General features: G+C 33.1%; 2 protein-coding genes and 1 pseudogene across 2 annotated transcripts; 1 reads left to right on the top strand and 2 right to left on the bottom strand.

Moving 5' to 3' along the window:
- Positions 1-189: 189 nt before the first annotated feature.
- Positions 190-2,305, bottom strand: LOC134251215 (toll-like receptor 13; annotated as a pseudogene).
- Positions 2,306-4,769: 2,464 nt separating this feature from the next.
- On the top strand, positions 4,770-5,192 carry LOC134251214 (uncharacterized). The gene has a single exon (XM_062733601.1). It carries the CDS (start codon positions 4,770-4,772, stop codon positions 5,190-5,192), a length of 423 nt encoding a protein of 140 aa, XP_062589585.1.
- Positions 5,193-7,741: 2,549 nt separating this feature from the next.
- LOC134251211 (uncharacterized) lies at positions 7,742-16,132 on the bottom strand. Its single transcript, XM_062733598.1, has 12 exons — positions 16,078-16,132; positions 14,867-14,930; positions 14,709-14,771; positions 14,510-14,593; positions 12,843-13,021; positions 12,142-12,428; positions 11,698-11,838; positions 10,471-10,704; positions 9,575-9,684; positions 9,294-9,435; positions 8,327-9,044; positions 7,742-7,976 (listed from the first exon to the last, which is right to left on the bottom strand). The coding sequence occupies exons 2-12, from the start codon at positions 14,920-14,922 to the stop codon at positions 7,939-7,941; spliced, it is 2,052 nt and encodes a 683-aa protein (XP_062589582.1). The 5' UTR covers positions 14,923-14,930; positions 16,078-16,132; the 3' UTR covers positions 7,742-7,938.
- Positions 16,133-16,844: the final 712 nt, after the last annotated feature.

Here is a 16,844-nt window from a genome sequence, read left to right as displayed (position 1 = left end):
TCCTTACAATAAATTATATCATTCTTAGGTACACAATTTTCACTTTCATATATGAAGACGTTTGTAAAAAAAAGAACAACAAAAATCTTAAATAATGAAACTGTAAAAGTCTTATATTTTAATATTATCAATCATTAGTAATTCAGTGTAGTTTTTAACAAAATGAACAAGACTAAAGCATCTGGAAATCTATTTGCTCATAAATTTCTTAATCTTTTTCCAAAACAATTTCCTTCCTTTAAAATTAGATGTCCATTCCACACTTTCAGCCTCTTTAAGCAACGTTTTCAGTGCTGCTGTAAAATGCTTGGAATCAATATTATCTAATAGAATCAGGAGAATGTTGTTTTTGTTACCGTCTGCTAATTTTTGATTGGCTATTATAGTTTCAAATTGGCACCATTGATCTTGCATAAAATTGTTTGTTAGAACTAGCAAAAGTTTTCGACTGGCCTCCATATTCTCAAATATGTTATCCACATGAAAACCAACAGGCAAAAAATTTCTTTCATGAAGACAAAGTTTGTAACTTTCCTTTTTCTCTAGGACGTCCACTAGTTCTGACATTATCCACTTCCGGTCACGTGTATTGTAAGCAACGAACCCGTCGTATTCTTTTAAATCATGGTCAGTCAATCTATGGTATCCCCTCCGTCTTCCATCCATGCAGTTATGTACATAAAACAAAATATCCCACCTTAACTTTCGAAGAAGTATAAACGTAAACAGAAAAATAAATACAAAGGAACCAATGGTCAGAACGATGATGAAAATTCGATTTAATGGATGACATTTCATTTTGAGATAATGTAAATTGCTACTTATATGATGACCCTTCCACTCTTTTGGTGAATCACACTGATTTGAATTATAATTCATGACTTTTTCTCTGTGTGTATCTGCCCAGTTAACAAACCATTCAAGGTCACAGTCGCAAGCAAAAGCATTAAAGGAAACATCGATGGTAAAATTTGAATTATTCCACATATCTTCTTTGAATGAATCTTCATGGATAGATGTTAATTGGTTTTTTCTTAGAATAATTTTACGTAAATTTGTGTTGTTTATAAAGCGATCTTTGTGAACATGGCGAATAAAATTACCGTGTAAATTCAAAATCTGAAGTGTTTTCAAATGTGATATAAATGGAACGAAATTCAATACAGAATGGCGTAAAATTAGTTGTTTGAGATGTGTTAGAGGTGATAACATTTTCAAAAAGTCTTCGTCTGTAAATACAGAAAAATCAAAAAGCGACATGTCTAATGTTCTTACATTTGTATACTTCTGGAATATAGTTTCAAATTGTAGCATTTCTTTTGTTACTCTTTTATTGCTTCCAAAGAATAAAGCCTCCAATGATTTTGATTTGAGTGCGTCTTTTTCGATAATCAAATCGTACGTTAGCATATCGTTCAAGCGTAACTTTTTCAAACTCCTAATTGATGAAAATGAATTATGTTTAAAAATGCTTATCGCATTGAAAGATAAATTAAGATATTCTAATTCAGTAAAACAATGGCCCTGTCGATGGAATTCAAGCGAGTCCGAGATGTGGTTGATTGCTAACCATAGAAATTTCAACCTAGGAACATACGATGTATTATTTGCATCACACATTTTTGGGACATAGGCAAGTTCATTCAAAGTTAGATTTAATTGTTTTATGTGGGCAAATCCTTCCATGTTCAGTTCTAGAATATTATTATTACTCAAGTCAAGTTTTTTCAATGTGGACATATTTTTAAATGTTGTTCCACTTACATTGACCAATTCCCAATTTCGAAGATGCAATGTATGGAGAGAACTATTACTGTACATGCTTTCAAATACATTTACTGGTAGTGATGTGGGGGCTCCTTTCACATCAGATATGTCCAGAGTCTGAATTTGAGAACCATTTAGCCATCTTAAAATTTGTTTTATTGACTTGTATTCCAATTCATTCATTGAAAGATCCAATTTAGTAATTTCTTTGAAGTGTTGCAATGCTCTATTAGATATTCCATGTAAGTTAGTCTTTGACGCTTAAATTTGCAATTTTTAATGAAGCAATCGGGTCAAAGAATGTATCGTTGATGTAAGAGAAATTGTTTCCAGACAGATTTAAGGTTGTAACACTTGTAGGGATTGTATCATGAAGGAGTTGTAGAGATTCTAGCTTCCTGTTGGAACAGTCTGCCACTGTGGTGTTGATACAAAAACATGGCGATGTGGGGCATACGTTATTTGAAGTATTTTTTACAACGAATGTAGTTGTGAACATCACTGCATGTAAAATCCGGATGATATTAATTTGCACCATGTTCTGAAATAGCAAATTTATATTAAATACACTCTATTGTATTTTAATTAATTTCCTTTCAATATATATTGAGTTTATAATTTCCTGTGTATGTTTATTGCGACGACTTTAAAGTCTGTGATCTTAATTATAAAAATATATATATGTTAAATCACAATGATATCAGGAATTTTGGTGAGGGTTAAATATTCGTTGTTTTTGAGGTATGAAGACACCCATGAATTTAAGTCCACCACGAAATATAAAATATTACACAGATAACTACTCAACAATTCTTCATCCATTAAAACCTTAGAGAAAGTTTTTTTTACTCAAACCACAAAAATTTAAACCCCACGAAAATATGCAATTTTACAGTATTAGCCTTTTTTTAGTCTTTTTGGCGCAGTCGTCAATTCTAAAGATGATTTAACAATGTACTAACATCATTAACCTTTAATAGAGTCGATAATGTTAATATATGCCTTATTAAAAAACTATGAACATTTAGATTACTCAAAAGTGTTAGAGTTGTAATTATTTGTGTGCTTGTTACTTAACGTCCTTTCGAGAATTATTCACTCATATGAAGACACCACGCCTTGTTGGGGGAGGGACACCCTGTACAAACTTTATCCTTTACTCGGCATTTACAGCTATGGTACAGTGGTGGATCTTTTTCATGTTAAGACCTACTGCGACTTAGGAGCTTGGTTTAAAGATCTCGCGCGAAGGACCTGTGAGAATTGTTATCTGAGTCAAAGGTAATTTATAAATCTAATACAAACCCACGTTATTAACTTAAGGTAAACAAATTGTTATCAGAATCATTAGGTTTAGCACATTTGTTCCTTAAGAAATAAAGAAGGAAGTTTTCTAGGGGAAAAATGAATAAAAGGTTAAATAAATTTTGTTGATTAAAGTGAGATTTCCATACTTACTATTAAAATACAAGGTCAAAATTATTTTTTAAAAATCGATCTAATCATACTTGTTAAACAACTGGATTTTACTGTTATAAGCAATAAATGCATTTTTCTTTAATATCTTTAAATGGAATGCTTAACAAAGGAAATATATATGTGACTAAAACTTAAAATATAATTATACTGTACCAGTTTCTCTAAATGAACTGTCCTCTCTATCACCACGATTCAATCTCATTTTATTTCCTGATACGGCTTAATTTTCCTCATACTTATAAACTATTTATAGGGCACTTACTAGTTGCCAGCGTAGTAGAATGTTTGCTGTTTTATTTGCTTTTTATGTTTTTTTTCGAGTATTACTCAACCCTTAAACCTAGATACAAGGGTCGTTCAATAAATGATGTAAAACGTCACCTAAGAGTAAGAAAAGAACTTAATATATTAATAAAATTCTTCAAAGCATTCTCTGCTACCCTTTACACTGACATTGATTGTACCAACAGCCAAAAATCTTCAGCATGTTCATCTTAAGGAATGCCCCAACGACACTGATGAAAATAACTTCGTATAACATAACTGATAATGTAAAATCCTCCTTTGATTGTTTTATGCGGATATGGAGATAAAGAACTAAGTCCATAAAATAATACAAAATAGGAACAGACCAAACACGATCAGGTGCCATGGAGGAGTGTGCATCCCCTGCCGACCGGTCACACCCGCTGTGTGCTCCTTCTCATGGTCGTATAACGGAAAATCCGCAGTTGATAAAGTGTATAGATAATGGACTAACTATCAGTATGAAAAACGTCAGTCGGCATCTGATTGTATTTGCTGACAAGGTTATTGTTTCGACCATATATGCATATAATGAGTGAGATCAAGCTTATGATGAAAAAACAAAGGGTCAAAATTCTTGGTATCCAATGAAAGGTCTTCTCACAAGGATTATATATGCAAAGTCCTAGCCTTTAACTTTCAAAAGTTAAGGCCAAGGTTACAGTTTTTTCATAAGTACGGAGATCTCAATGGTCAAGATCAGAAGATCAAGGTTGTTGGTACGCAATTAAAAGAATTGGCACAAAAATGTATGCATGGTGTATTAAAGTCCTGGCTCTACTGTTTCAAAGATATGTCCAAAGTAAAAGTTTAGAATTTTTGTGTAAAAGTGGGTCAAACTCCAAGGTCAAAAGGTTAAATTAGATGGTATCCAAAGAAAAGTCTTTTCACAAGGTATACACATGTGAAATATAGTCATAGCTCCAATAAATCAAAAGTTATGGGCAAGGTTAATGTTTTGGCGGACAGACAGAAAAACAGACAAACAGCTAGACATACGGACAGACGGACATGACAAAAACTATATACTCCCGAAACTTCGTTTACGGGGGCATAAAAAGTAAACGTGCATTTTCTATCTCTATATCTCGGTAATTTGAAAGTAACAAGTTTTGACAGTCATTTGCATCCATACATAAGCGTCATATCTGACGTCACGTAAAATGGGGGTTCTGTTCATCTATTCTTAGAATAGTCAGATTAGTACGTCATAAAAAATGGCTCCGAGAGGGAAAGACCTGTCCACAGATAAAAAGCAGACGATTGTTTCAATGTATAGAAATGGTTTCAGTGGCCGAAAAATTGCAGAAATTATTGGAATTAGCCCAAATACTGTGCAGAAGGTGATGAAAAGAAATAAATTAAGAAAGGGGTTCAGGAGAGAACAGAGGAAGATCGGTAGGAGAAGATTGGTGAGTGAAAGGGGGAATCGTTTGTTAGAAAGATTGGTAAAAAAGAATCGACGACAGACTTTGTCTGATTTAACCAGCAGTTTAAATGAATCTTTACCCCAGCAAGTTTCATGTAGAACAGTTCGACAAAGGTTAAAGGAGCAGTGTTACCACCGATATTGTGTTTCCAAGAAAATTACGATTTCCAAAAATAATCGCCAATCCCGAATCTCCTGGTGCCGGACTTAATTGGCTTGGACAGTAAAACAAAGCTGGTCACAAGTTATAAGAAATGAAATTTGTGTCAGGAAAGAACAGGAAAGTATATGTCTGAAGGAAACCCTGTAAAAGATTTCACCCTGCATGTCTCGGTATGTACAGTAATCCCCCCCTACTCGGGGTATATCAGCCATGTTTTGGGGCTGTTAGACTTACCATTGTGTGGGTACTTTAACAGAGGTTAAGGGAATTATTAATTTTGAGAAGTATATCTCTGTTTTGGATGACAAATTGTCGCCACTTGTTGCTAAGTAATTTAGTAATTCTAAGTCCATGGATGTGACAAGAAGATAACTGCCCCGTTCACCAATCGCTTGGAAAGAAGGAAATAGTGTTCCGACTCATACTTGGTCAAGTCAATCTCCCGATATTAACATCATAAAAATATATGGAGAACAATCAAAGTTCAACTAGAACACCGGTTACAGGACATAAAAATAGGCAGGACTTAAAAGTGAAAGAAATTTGGGAGTCGATCGATTCCGAAACTATAAAAAAAACTTAAAACAAGTCTATTCCAAAGAGACTTATAGGGCTGTCAGAAAGTCAAAGAGATATATTACGAATATTAATAAGGTAAGACATATTCCACTTCATTCTTCTGAAAAAATAACGAACGAAATCTCAGGTGTCAAAATATTTTATTGAAACGGCCGCTATTTAGCGTACTGTATTATGGCCAGGTACTGTATATGATTATTTAGCGTTTCTGGTGGATATGAAGATTTCGGTCGGCAGGGAATGCTTATTCCTTCGTAGTACCTGATCCAATTTTGAAGTTTCAAGGTTCTGATTTTTATTCCCCTTTTACCTTGTGAAAACTTCTTCATCGGTAAAATTTAAAAATGAAATGTAAGTGGACATTCCTTCAAATTGGAGAAGCAACATCTGTGGATTCCGGTAATGCGAGGGATCACATCAATACAACATTTGAAAGATGGAGGCCTGACTGCTACAATCGATACCTCCGTATATACGATTACACATTGTTCCGAGCACAACAGGTATATGCAACAGGTCTTTCATATTGATTGAATTATATAAATGAGTGAAATCCATGTTAGCTACGTAGAGATACAAATGTTTCTTTGATTCTAAGAATTTGATACATTTTTTGCAATGATTATATATACTGATTGTGTGCAGTTTCGTTCCAATTCTCAATTATGTAATTGTCTCCCGCGTGGCGCAGTGGTTAGAGCGTCTGCTCTTGAGTCGCGATGTAAGGAGTCAATCCTTACGTCGCGGGTTTGAATCCCACTGTGGGACGTGGAGACCGGTCATTCGGATGAGACCGTATAAAGCGAGGCCCCGTGTCGCAGTAGGTGCTGGCACGAAAAAGATCCCTCACTGCTCAAAGGCCCTGAGTGCCGAGCATAGGACAAAATTTGTAGCCCTCTACCGGCAAGTGGTGGCGTCTCCATATGAGTGAAAAATTCTCGAGAGGGACGTTAAACAACATACAATCAGTCAATCAATCAATTATGTAATTTGCCAAGTACTAGTAACAATGCACTAATGTAAAGAGAATGAAATCACATAAATTCCTGTTAAGACCTATATTACAATAGTAATAAGTACCTTAGCCTCTGCACAATGCATATAGAGAAGCACAGTCCATCCAACCTGAAATACTATGTATATCTTTCTTGTTTCAAACTTGTTTCAAAACTTAACAACAAAAAAACCCAGTAAATCCAATGAAATGTGGAGACAATGAAAAGTATTCCAGATCAAAAGTTCCATTTAAATAAAATACAAATCAGGAGAAGGTCAAATGCGGAACTCTATTACAAGGTGTCATTGAAAAGTTAGCATCACCCTTCCGACTGTGCACCTTGTCATAATCGACAATCTGGCGAAACCTCATCTCTACAGACCCGTAGCGATTCCTTTCTCCATTGATAAACAGAAAAAAAGCTTGCTCAGGCAATAGAAAAATGAAATATTATTTTATTAGATTATACTTTGGGGTAAGAAAAAGGTATGGTATTGGCTTTATTGTGCCCTAAAATTTAATGTTCTTAAAAAGTTATGAAATAGGCTAAAACTATTTGAGTAGATGAATTTGATAAATCATTAAAGAATATGGCATGAAGGAGGACCATTCTGGAAATATTACGTCACTAATTTGGTACATTTCTATGTTAAATGCAGAAAAGCCTCAGAACGACTCAATTCTGTGCTTATTTTCCTTTAAAATATAGTGTTTGTCACCGTCGCCCGCTTCAATGCTTGGATATATTATGTTAACTGCTTTGAAAAATGACATATCTCTAAAATCTTTATAGGCAGAGTATGTTTTCTAAAAGAAAATTTCACTGAAAATTCATGTCTTCTGAAACTTTTTACGAAAATACGGGAAAATGCACAAGTTCATGACGTCATAATTAGCATTTAGGAGGTCATATGAGAAAAACAATTTGAGTATTCTTACTGTATGAAATTCCTTTGATTCAGAAAGAATGAATTTTAATTTCTTATATCACTTTCATATTTTTGAAAAATACAGGGCTTAATTTTTATTGAAACTGTACCTTGTTCTTTTGACTTCAAATGCATTATAAAAAGACAGCCAACGAAAAGGACACGTTAGGGTGGGTCTAAACGAGTGACAAAGGATAAAAAATTTATTATAAAACAACAGATCTCCACATGCACGTAAGTTAGGTTGCGTATGCAAGGATTCAATCAGGTCAAATCAGACATGAACTCCTTAAAGTTGATTAGTGTCAAGCATTTTGGAAATGTAATCTGAAAAAAAAGTAATTTATAAATCAACTTGATTCTGAACTATACAATGTCAACTACAATATATATATATATATATATATATATATATATATATATATATATATATATATATATATATATATATATATATATATATATATATATATAAGTGTAAGGTTGGAAATAGTTTTTCATTAATTTACGTATAACTTTTAATTTGCAATTAACTTCCCTATCTAAATTAAAGATATAAGTAAAACAAAAAAATCAGAAGATAAAAAAGTTGTAGGATTATATTAACCTTTCCAAGGAATTATCAGATTAATTAAATAATTGGTTCTTCAAACAATTATTTTTCAATATGTTATTACCATCTGTTTCTTTCATCTGCTGTTTAAAATCTCCCAAGGCTCTTTTGAAAATTTGGTAATTTTCAAGCTTAGTCTGATACTCCTTTCGTTTTTCGAACACCTGTGTTACCGTTTTCCTCAAACTTCTTATGTCACCTTCAATTGACTCATTAAGAACCCACTCAATTACATTCCTGTAGTGGTTTCCATAAATATTCTCTAAATCTTTTCTTACTTTCTCTTTATCATAAACCTTCACGCATTTTTCGTAAATTTTGTCAATGGCTGTAGCTTTCTTTAAATCTTGAAAGTCCGCAGAAAAAAGTGAAGAAAGAACTATACCGGCAATTGTAGACAAGGTCCCAGCTATGTTAAGAACAGGGAACCAACCGGGTGTTGTAGTAATATCCTTGTTTGGTGGAGAAAATTGAGAACCCATCAAGTCTTTTTCAAGAACCTCAATTTTCCCCTTTAATGTGTTGAAAGAGTCTTTGATTTGCTGCTCCAGAGCTTGAAAGACACTTAACACTTCTGAACTTTGGCGCCAATTTTCAAGGAAGCTTACGTATCTTTCCTTCACTTTTCTTTCCAATACAAAAACACTTACTTCTTTAATGCCTTTTTTTCCAGCTGGGGTTAATATTTCGTTTTTTCCTTTAACTGAGCAAACATAATCCATAAGATCATCGCTTATGCGCATAATTGAGGAATCTAACTGGGCCCGGAGGTCTTTGTTAATCTGAAAATGAAAATGTATTTGCACGTTTATTATTCAAGTGATTCTGATCCTTTCTACTCATCATCGACACTAAGCCTAGCGTAATGTCTTAATGTGTTGCACGATCACTTTTTACTTTAATAGTAAATATGACATAAAATGAAGAAAGAGACCAGACTGCACCCCTTGAAATTATAACATACATGTTGAATATTGTTAATAAATATATACGCTATTTTAACAAGTTATTTATAATAGCAAAAGGACAACCTGTTGTTTTTTCTGTACAAGATCTTCTAGCAGTTGAATATTTTTCTCTGCTAATTTTCTATGATCGGCTTCAGACAATTTAGCCGACAAAATCCTTCCACATGTTACTCGCTCCAAAATTCGTAGAATGTTATCCAAAAACCTGTTTGAACCAAAGAAAAATCCACAAGGTTTTTACGATTTGAAACAAAGGATGACTACATATAATGCAAAGAAAATCGTCACATTATTTGTCATTGTTTTAAATGCTCTCGACAATATTGAAAATATAAAAATAAAACCTTAAATGCTTCTGCTTGCGACTGATGTGATTTCGTTCTATTATTTCCTTCAGCTTAACCTCAAATTTTTCATATTCTCTTTTGAATTGACTGTCTTTAGTTTCTTTCATCTATAAAAAAAAAAACATTGTTTATAGTTTTTGTTTTGTTTTTTCTGTACATAATATCATTCTTTTTTTTTTCTTAGGTGTAGGTCTAGTATTTCGTACCATGTGCTTAACGACCAAAAATGTTATTTATTGTTATTTTCTGTACTAATTCTTTGCGCCTATCATATTTTGTTACATTTAATAAATATAAAGAAAATTCAGACTATGGAATTCTGTGTTACATACATGTATAACGCTTAGTATAGATATACTCACAACATTTTATATTTTAGCAATAATTACGTTTTTAGTATTTTTGTTCGAAAAAGACATATTTCCCCATACATTCCTGTAGCATTCGTCATTTGGAGATAACGAACAGTATTCAAGCTCATACATGCAAGTCCATAAAACAATACAAAATAGGAGCAGAGCAAACATTGACCTCCGAAACATGTTATTGTTTGAATTAATCTTACCATTGATTGATTGATTGATTGCATTCAGTTTAACGTCCCTCTCCAGAATATTTCACTGATATTAGATTATATGGAGACGTCACCATTGCCGGTGAAGGGCTGCAAATTTAGGCCTATGCTCGGACTAACGGCCTTTGAGCAGGGAGGGATCTTTATCGTGCCACATCTGCTGTGACACGGGTCCTCGGTTTATACGGTCTCATCCGAAGGACCGCCCCATTTAGTCGCCTTTTACGACAAGCAAGGGGGCACTGAGGACCTATTCTAAACCGGATCCCCACGGGGCGATCTTAGCGTTGAAGGTTATATGTATAGCGATTATACAAACCTTTTTCAGTGAGATTTGAAAAATTTGGTCATCTTTCACGGATCCCCAGTGCTTCTTGATTGAAGCCTTGACCTTCTTCCAAGTACGATTTATATCGTCTTCGTCCTCTTCCTCTTCACAAGAAGAGTATATGACGTCCCATTTATTTGTCACAAAAATGACGTCACTCGGATCAAAACATGGCATTTTATTCTCTGAATGACGATGAAGAATTTCTCGCAAAATGATTGGTAGCTATTCAAAAGAATATTCATGTAAACATTTACTGGATTTGATAATTTTAAAAAAAGGCATTTAGAAAATAAATATTGTAAGGGTAGCGATAGGCTATTCATTAATGTCTGTCAAGAACTGATTTGTATTTGTTTTAAAAAAGCAAGATGGTGAAACAAGGTGACTCAAAATATAAAGCTTAAAGGTACTTGGACACAGATCTTGAAATTATTATTTTCTCTATAATATTACGACTTATATATTTTGATAGCATTTCACACAAAAATTAATTACAAATCTTATTTCGTTTAAAAGATATTGAAATTTCAAATTTTTCGGCGGGTTTGATTGACATATCCTTGCACTCTCACAAATTTAATTTTATTCTTAATCCTTAGGAAAAGTGGCAATCTCGTTTTGTATAAATGAAAAATATTAATACTAGAATCCAGAAAATTTAGAGTAGACATGTTCAAAAGCAAAACAAACACACAATATATTGTCAGTCCGTGCAGTTGTGGTAAGCAGACTGTGACGATTGAACGCACCCGGTGAATTCTAAATATAAACAATAACAGAACTCGAGCCCTGTTTACAAAAACTGTGTACATAACACGAGTGTGCTCGATTTGCTTAACTCTGTACGCATCTCTTAGTTCGGAATGATGATACTTGTGAAGGTGTTTTGCTTTCTAACATTTCAACTCTGAATAAAATTATTTTTCTTGATAAAGTTTTAATATTTCTCATTAATACACATCAAAATTGCCACTTTTCCTTAGGATTAAGAATAAGGTTAAAATTTGTGAAAGTGCAAGGATGTGTCAATCAAACCCGCCAAAAAATTTGAAGTTTTAATAACGTTTAAATGAAATAAGATTTTTAATTAATTTTTGTGTGAAATGCTATTAAAATATATAATTCGTGATATTATACAGAAAAAATGAGAAAATATTAACTTCAAATCTGTGTCCAAGTACCTTTAAGGGTATCATAACAGATGTCAAACCCTACCCTATCATCCTGTACTCCCCCTGCATTTGAAGCATTAACAACAAATACGAAAGCCACTGCGTTTTGTAAGTATTTCATCATCAACTCTGCCAGACTTTTAGTTCCTCCAACTCCAGGGGTATCTACTAAAATTGTTTTTCCCTGGAAAAAGTTATGATTGTATAAGTATATACGTTCACAATAGGAACAATTTCGATTTATACAAGTAAAAAATTCCTTTATACTTTATTGTTTCTAATTCGCCGCTTATCGTAAAGCAAAGATTTTTTTTTGCTAACGATAATATTGTTAAATTAAAGATTAATCTATTTTGAATAATGAATATCTTTTTTATTTTATTTTCTTTTCTTCTTTGTTTATCTTTATATATTGCACTTAACAATTTATGAGATAAGATATACATTCATCAAGTTATTCAATTAATTAAAAAAAATTGTTTCACACCTTTAATAGAGAAACTGGATACAAAATATCCACAAATGAGCAGTTTTCCGGCATGCTGTCCACATCTGTAAATTTCTGAACTTCTTTCCGGAATTCTGGCAGCTGGCCCCTTGTGTAATCTAATTTGGAATGGATACATTCATTTTTGTCGTTGTAGACTGTCACTCCAATATTTTCTGAATTCCAGATTCTACAAATTGTTGATGTGTTTTCTGTTGTTCTAGATTTCAAGATGTTTTCCCCAATAAGTGTGTTAATCAGAGTTGATTTCCCAGAGCTGGTCTCTCCTAAAAAACGTAGTACGTTAATAAAAACGGTTTCTTTTCAAAAGAGGTAGTTTAAAAACCACTTAGCCAATTTCTTTTCTCGTTGTCTTCAGAACAAAATGTGAAAGGAACAAAAATGGATAATCATTTCATTGTAAATTCAATCTGAAAGTATTATGTGTGGTATTTAGTTATTTTTTTTAAATCATATGTACAATATATGAACCATGGATGATAAAATAAGTTATACATTATAATTAATGTGTATTTTTTTAACAATGAATTTTGTGTTATATAAAGTTGTCATTTTGGTTCTTTTGTTAATTTTTCCTATGTCTGCTATTCTTAAAGATTTGCGACGAATTAAGATGTACATATAACAATCCCTATTTTATTATCTTTTAGATCTGAAATGATAATTTTTTCAATACCAACCTGCGACAACAATTCCTTTGTCTTCTCGATCCAGGTCACAAATTCTTTCCTCAAGCATTTGGAGATAATTAGGGAAAATACACTCTAATTCTGATCTCATGTCCTCATCAAATTCATCTCGTTGGAGTAGGGTTATCAATGTACCAAACGTCTCACGCAGTTTGGGAGTATCAATATTTCTGTTATTTTATTTAAAAAGAATTTGAAAGTAATGGCTTGTGGATTCTTTTTTTAGCTTTTCTGATCACATTTTGTCCGCTGTCCGTCTGTCTGTCTAGCTGTCTGTCTGTCTGTCCGTCTAACCCTGTCTGTCTGTCTGTAAACTTTTCACATTTTCGACTTCTTCTCAACCCTGGGCCAATTTCAACCAAACTTGCCACAAAGCATCCTTGGGTGAAGGGGATTCAAGTTTGTTCAAATGAAGGGCCACGCCCTCATTCAAGGGGTGATTAATGATGGATTAATGAAAATTTGGTGGCATATTTTAAAAAAAATCTTTTTCTCAAGAACCACTGTGCCAGGAAATATGAAACTTATGGGGAAACATCCTCAGGTAGTGTAAATTCAAGTTTGTTCAAATCATAACCCCCAGGGGTAGGGCGGGGCCAAAATGCCCGACTAAAGTTTTACATAGTAATATATGGGAAAATTAATTCTTTAAAAATCTTCTCAAGAATAGCAAAGCCATAATTCATCATTTTTAAATGGAAGCATCCTCAGATAGTGTAGATTCAAGTTTGTTCAAATCATGACCCCTGGGGGTAGGGCAGGGCCAAAATGGCCGGCTAAAGTTTTACATTGAAATATATAGGAAAATTCATTAAAAATCTTCTTCTTAAGAATAACAAAGCCATAATTCATCATATTTAGATGGAAGCATCCTCAGGTAGTGTAGATTCAATTTTTTTTTAAATTAATGACCTCCGGGGGTAAAGCGGGGCCAAAATGGCCGACTAAAGTTTTACATAGAATAATATTGGAAAATTCTTTAAAAATCTTCTTCTCAAGAATAACAAAGCTATAATTCATCATATTTAAATGGAAGCATGCTCAGGTAGTGTAGATTCAAGATTGTTAAAATCATAACCCCCGGGGATAGGGCGGGACCAAAATGGCCGACTAAAGTTTTACATAGAAATATATAGGAAAATTCTTTAAAAAATCTTCTTCTCAAGAATAGCACATTCATGATTGGTCATTTGGATTTAAACTTTACAATAATAAACTAATTTCTACTTTTTCTTAGCCACAGTGCTCAGGTGAGCGATGTGGCCCATGGGCCTCTTGTTTTTGTTTTTTTTTTTCAATAAGCCATTGATATCATGAAAAAAAATATTTATTTCAACAACATGTTTTCCTTGGTTATTAGTTTCAGGATTTATGTTGTAGCTTTTGCAAAACAAAAAGTACGAAACCTGTTTGATACAAAAAAATATTTTATTTTTATAGTTATGTCTATACAGATTACCCAATGAAGTATTGAAATATTGAATGTTTTATTGATGAAAAAAAAACATTGTTCAGAATCTATAAATGTCGCGTGCTTAGTGGCGTTTACCTATTACTAATCTAGGGTGGTTTTAATTCGAAAATAAAAGAATTTATACTCGATTGATGAAAAAAAATAAATGAAATACATTTTTTTTAAATAGATGAGTCCAACTTACAAACTCTGTGTATAGCTTGTAACGGGTGCCTGAGCGTAAGAAAATTGTCCTCCTGAAGACCGTTTATCAGGGTGTATCTGTGTTCTGTGGACGATAAAATAATATTCTTTTTTATTATTTATTAGAAATCCAACTTCGACATTTTAATTGCTTTATAACTCAAAAGAAAATACAGTTTATATGATAGGAAAAGGTTTACTTTTGCAAAGTGATTTCCTCAAACGCCTGTGCGAGTCTTCTAACTCTTCCACTCTCCAATTGCCTGAAATAATAATTTAAATTTAAAAAAAAAAAAAGCAGATAAAAGACATTTTTTTACCTTTTCTCAAACACTTATGATTTGACAATGTTTGGTACCTTATTTGTACAAAGTCTTCTTCATGTGATGTAGATTCTTCAATCTGAGTAGACATTGTGATACCTAAAAATAATGCAACAGCAGAGTTTTGAAAGGTTTTATAATGAATTACAATTGTTAAACTGAACATATATTGAATTTGCTGACAAGGTCATTCTATAGACCATAGATGTTACCATAGAACTTACGAAATGATGAGATTGGTGATATTCTTGTTTCAACAACTTGTTTGTCAACTTATTATTTAGAAATCATTCATACGTAGAACATACTCTTACGTAACGAATCAACTGATAGATGTTAACCCGAATGCAGGTGATGAAGACATATTGAAAGTTGGTGGTTGAAGTTAAAGTCATCTCGTTTGTCATAAAGCTTGGTTTTGATAAAATATCCAAATAGGAAACAGATGTGTCAGGCTCTGGTATCGTTTATTTTAAGCTCATCGAGAAATAAAGTATCGGCATAAGAGTAGAAATAACCATTCTTAACTGACAATACGCTGTCGATATATCTAAATGTCGAGTTGAAGACCACAGCAATGTTTTCTTCTTTTCACGTATAAGAGTTTTGACAAATTCTACTTCATATGAAAATAATATACAGATGTTAATTTCCCTCAATTGAGTGAACTATGTCGTTCTGCAATAGTTCTGCACCATGTGGACACCAAAGGAATTGTTTTCTTTTGAGAAACTATTTGCCAAGGTTTAAAGACTCATTGGATAAAACCCAATTCTCACCACATCTACTGATCACATAAATCTTTTTTGGGGGTGGGGGGTGGGGGTGGGGGTGGGGGGTTTTTTCAGAAAATCGTTTGAATGCCTAGCTAGATTTTATATTAGTCGCAAGCCTTTCTTGTCACTTAATCTTTTTTTATTTCATCTCAGACAGTTACACATTTCTTGTATTTTTATAATTGAATCACAGTGGAGTTTAAAACAATTATGCCCTTTAACCACATGTTTTTGTAAATGTGACGTCATTGCGTTAAATGGACATTTTTGAAAAGATCATACAATGACTCATATTTCTAAACCTTGTGAAGAGGTTATCCGACTAAAATTTGTTATGTTGTTTCACCTTTTAAAAAAATGTTGAAAATACATAAGGCATGCTCTACTTTGATTTTGTCAATGAAAAAAAGTAAACTTAAATGCAAATACCATCGCTTTTATACATAATACCCTTTCCTGGATTTTCTTACCTATGCTTCTGTACTGCAAAATAAAACTTTCCTTTTTCCGAGATTCTTCAAAACCATGCGTTGCAAAATTTTAAATTTGGTACACTTTTTGGAAAATCAAATCCACGAGACCTCCATGTCTTGTACAAAAATTTACTATTTTTTTACTTAACCTAGCAGGCATAGTACACAAGGTTATAGGTATTGTACAAGGTATTTAAATTCTAAAACATCATGGTCTGACCCTGTTATTCAACTGTTAAAGAAGCGGGCTCTCAGTATCGATTTGTTTTAACAACTGTAATTAGAGACTAAATACACCAATTGATATTCTGAATGCCTTTATTATAACATTTTGCATGATATATCTTGTCAATAAATGAGTAACCAGGTTGAAGCTAGCAGCAAGTAACCAGCCACTAAGCCCGTAGAAGCTATCAGCCAAGGAAATTCATCCAAGTATTGAGAGTACTCAGACGCAATACTGTTTTTTACTTTATTTTAGATAATTAATGGTTAACAATTGAATAATTAATGCGACCGTTAATTAAATAACGGCAATCGGAGGCAGTAACGCTCACCTGCATAAGAAAAGGTATTCGTTTTAAAAGCAGAAAAAAATAGAAAAAAAAATTACTTTCACCGTCCTTAACCACTTGAACAAACAATCACTATGAATAGGTTAACTACTTCAGGAAGAATTCATTTTCAACTCTTTCAGGGACCTCAGGAATAATACAGGTCCGGGGACTGGATAGGACCACTTACCTTATCTGTAACTTTGCTGT

Source organism: Saccostrea cucullata, unplaced genomic scaffold (genome assembly GCF_032062105.1).
Source record: "Saccostrea cucullata isolate Sc308-1 unplaced genomic scaffold, CSIRO_AGI_Scuc_v1 ctg1704, whole genome shotgun sequence".
Classification (NCBI taxonomy): Eukaryota; Metazoa; Mollusca; class Bivalvia; order Ostreida; family Ostreidae; genus Saccostrea; species Saccostrea cuccullata.
This window is presented reverse-complemented; position numbering and strand designations above follow the sequence as displayed.